The sequence below is a fragment of the Protomyctophum parallelum genome, assembly GCF_964188405.1.
Source record: "Protomyctophum parallelum genome assembly, chromosome: 9".
NCBI lineage: Eukaryota > Metazoa > Chordata > Actinopteri > Myctophiformes > Myctophidae > Protomyctophum > Protomyctophum parallelum.
The window spans coordinates 15,312,420-15,316,473 of record NC_139706.1 but is presented as its reverse complement, the minus strand read 5'-3'; the positions used below and the strand labels follow the sequence as shown (position 1 = coordinate 15,316,473).

The following is a 4,054-nucleotide window of genomic DNA, read 5'->3' as shown; positions in this document are numbered from 1 at the left end:
ATACCAGCACGGCCAGAATAGCAAAAGTGACAAAAATGTAAAGGAGTATAGCGAGAGAGAGAGAGAGAGAATAACCTGTTCATCGTTTGCTGTAGGATAATAGTAGTATTAAATGAATAGTATAGTAATGAAGTTACTGTGAAGAGCAACTTCAAGTTGCTTTTAGAGCAGAAACATGAGAGCCCATGCAGAGAATTCATGATAATAATAATAATAATAATAATAATAATAATAATACATACATACACGGTGGCAATCATAAAAACAATAAACCCAATGCACTGGTTCTAATTTGGGAATATTAAATCCATCAATTAATTTCCGCCTTTTCCATATCTCTGATATGTTACCCAAATACTCACACACACACACACACACACACACACACACACACCCCCCCCCACACCCACCAATTATCCCAGGAGCTGTGGCTTAACTCAAGTTAGAGCGCCCCCAACCCCAACACACGCACGCACACACGCACGCACGCACGCAGGCATGCACATACACACACACACACACACACACACACACACACACACAAGGTGGGAGAGGTATAGGTAAAAAAGAAAAAAAGTAAATCTGGACTCACCGTTCTCAGGAACTGAATCTCCTCCTCTCCCTCTCCTCCTTCCGCCATCCTGCTGCGCTGACGATTATTCGCAGCTCCTCAGGAGAAAACAAGACAAATCCTCCGTGATATCTCTCTCTCTCTCTCTCTCTCCAATCCGTTATCTCCTTCTTTTACCTATCTCTCTCGCCCCCCCAAACACACACCTCCACCCTTTTCCTTTCCTTCTCAGGCTCTCAGTATCCTGCCTGGCTACGTGTCTCCCTCTCTCACTCTATCTCTCTCCCTCTCTCTCTCTATCTCTCTCCACACCACACCTCTATGTCTCTCTCTCGCGCGTGCGTGCGTGTGTGTGTATGTGCTGCTGCCGGAGGACAGCCTTGTGTTGTCCAGCACCTCTCACAGTGTAAGAGAGAGTGACGGAGGAGCTGGGGGCTCTCCCTGTTTCTCCGACTCTCCACCCCCCTGACCCCCCCCCCCCCCCCCCACACACACACACACACACACACGCACACACCCCAAACCCCTTCAAAATCTCACTCGCAGTGGGGGGGGGGGGGGGTGTAAGGGATAACACCACTGCTATCATGCAGCCATGTTTGTGTATTAAGTGGGCCACTCCTTCACAAAGCCCCCCCCACCACCACCCAGCCCCACACGCACACACACACACGCACACACACACACACACACACACACGCGCACACACACGCACACTCACACACACCCGCGCATCATGCACGTCTCAGAAGCTATAAAAGGAAAGCCGGTTGAGAGAGAGAGCGGCAGTGAAGGGGGCTCAGGACGTGACCATGACAAAAAGTAGTTGCTATTCAGCAATAGGAACGTGTCGACTCGACTTTAAAATGGCACGCATGGTTCTGAAATCCAGCTGCTTGAATATTCTGCCCGACAGGCTTTTTCTAAAGTGTTTTTTTAACCCGTCTTTTGGCGGGAACCCCTTTTGGTGTTTTTAAAGTATTATACTTTAGCTATTGAAAAATAGCAGATCTACAAGCTCTTAGCGCAGGTGCCGAGCTTGTAGATCTGCTATTTTTGAAAAATCGTGAAAATGTGGTGCACATCTTTGAATATTTATTCTTTCAGAGCGAACGTTTTTAACTAGAATCTTTGATTCTGGGGGGGGGGGTCCCTGGAACAACATATTTTCAGTTGGGGGTCGGCGCCCAATTACAGATATTTTTTGGGTGAAATATTGAGCACCACTGATATAGAAACATTGGTATTTCAGAAAACTGTCATGATTTAGACTAGAGGAACCTTTTTTTTTTCCCCGATGTCAGGCCTAAATGGGTTAAATAATGGCACGGCTTCAGTTTAGCTCGGATTTGACAAATTGTCACCTACGTCTGTCTCTGCTCTCAGGTGTCTTCCCCACAACACCCCCCCCCCCCTCTCTCTCTCTCTCTCATTAGCAGGCAACAGTGCAGCACTATCCCTCGATTCCCTCTCCCTTTTTTTCTGGCACAACAGCGCCCCTACTGGTACTCATATAGTCATATACTGGTGCTCATTAACCCGTTCTGAACGGGAACCCATTTTGGTGTTATCATCATGTTATGCTTTAGCTATTGAAAAATAGCAGATCTACAAGCTCATAGCGCGCCACCGAGTGGCGCGCTACGAGCTTGTAGGTCTGCTATTTTTGAAGAATCGAAGAACGACTGACATTTTTAGAATCTGATCTCAGGTCAGAATGGGTTAATCAGACCAGTGTGTGTCCAGTGGAAACCTCGTATGAATCTGATCTCAGGTCAGAATGGGTTAAGGTCTTCATTGACGTCATCCACACACAGACAGTGGCAGAATTTCAGTCCGTGCACTGGAAGTCAGGGGCTACTTTTGGCCCGGTCAACCTCAACATATTATTATTAGATTGACAGGGACTATTCTGTGTGTGTCTGGTCTATAGGTAATCTGAGTGGACAGAAATGATGTGGAACAAATCTCTCCGTACGGCTCCACTCTGGGACCTTCCTTCTGCTCAACACATCCTTCCCACTGGCTCAGATTATGGGAAACAAATAAAATATGTCACAGTTTTCTTTTCATGCAGATGACACACAGATCTTCAATAAAACAAAGACAAGCTGGCGATTAGCCAATGAGGAACTGTTCAAATGCAGTGCTCGGCTTCAATCAGTAATGTTAAAAACACAACCAAAGCACACCTGGTTAATAAGCCACATTATGACAAGGCAATTACAAAGTCAGCATACTATCGTCTTAAGAACTTCAATGTGTGTGTATATAGGACCTTGTGTCTCTGCAACATTTGGAAACACCGCAGACTGAGTCCAAACACTAACTCATTTAGACCTGAGGACCATTCTACAAAAGTCTTCTGTTTTCTGAAAAACCCCATGTTTCTATGTCAGTCGTTCTCAAACATTTTCATGTCAAGGACTCCCACGATGTACTTGGCCGCCGACCCCCCCATCTGAAAATATGTTGTTCCAGGGACCCCCTCCAGAAGCAAATATTTGAGTTAAAAACGTTCGCTCTGAAAGAATATATATATATATATATATATATATATTCAAAGATTTGCGCCACATTTTCACGATTAAAAAAAAATAGCAGACCTACAAGCTCGTAGCGCGGCACTCGGTGCCGCGCTATGAGCTTGAGCTTGTAGATTTTCAATAGCTAAAGTCTAACATATGCTTAAAACACCAAAATGGGCTAATATCAAGAAAGTTCATCACACCACTCCAGTTCTCAGACAGTTCCTGTGTGTGATAACATATTTATTTCAAAATGTACTATTGACCTCTTGATTCTATGACCCTGCCTTTCATTGAGGTTTTCGATCACATTATTGTACTGTACTGAACTGTGACTTTTATCAGTTTTATTTTAGTTTTGGTTTTATTTAGTAATACAATGTCTGCTTATAAAATATGCTTATTTTGCTCCACAAGGGAGCCTCCATTCCGTGGGAAGGGTTTTTCATTTTGCATGTAAAGTCATGTCCACATACCTATCATAGAGGTCCTCCAACCACGGGTATACATGTTTACACTTATAGCTAAATTAACGCTCAAGATTTGTCCGTGTGTGTAGACTGTATTTAAGTCCATAGAACAACACTTTGATGACTCGCTATATCCCCCTGAGAGGAACTATCTGGAATATTCGGTTGGTTTTCTCAGCTGTGCGACAGCTGAGCTGACATATAATTTGCATTATGGCACCTCCATTCTGTTTGATCCCCTAGGATCCCACACTGATCCCACATCTGATCCTATAGCCTAACTCCTTAATATTAGTCGCCCAGCGTGATTCCACGAGGGTGAATAAGCCCCTAATGTCCCACACCTCTCCCCTTATCCCTCGCTTATTCCCCTCTTACCCTCCCCCCACCCCACCCCACTCTGTCTCTCCACCTCTCCCTCAGTCCCTCTATGTATTTGCCACAGACTTCCACAAGACGTGTGATGGTATCGGAATCTCTTTCAT

The 4,054-nt window shown here is 44.9% G+C and overlaps 1 protein-coding gene across 2 annotated transcripts in view; it reads right to left on the bottom strand.

Annotated features, from left to right (window-relative positions):
* Nucleotides 1-963, bottom strand: part of ryr1b (ryanodine receptor 1b (skeletal)) — a 142,662-nt gene extending 141,699 nt beyond the window's left edge. For both annotated transcript variants that reach the window (XM_083773529.1, XM_083773530.1), the window contains exon 1: nt 593-963. In XM_083773529.1, coding sequence (XP_083629655.1) covers nt 593-640 — 48 coding nt within the window. In that variant the 5' untranslated portion in view covers nt 641-963. The remainder of the gene's footprint in view (nt 1-592) is intronic.
* Nucleotides 964-4,054: the final 3,091 nt, after the last annotated feature.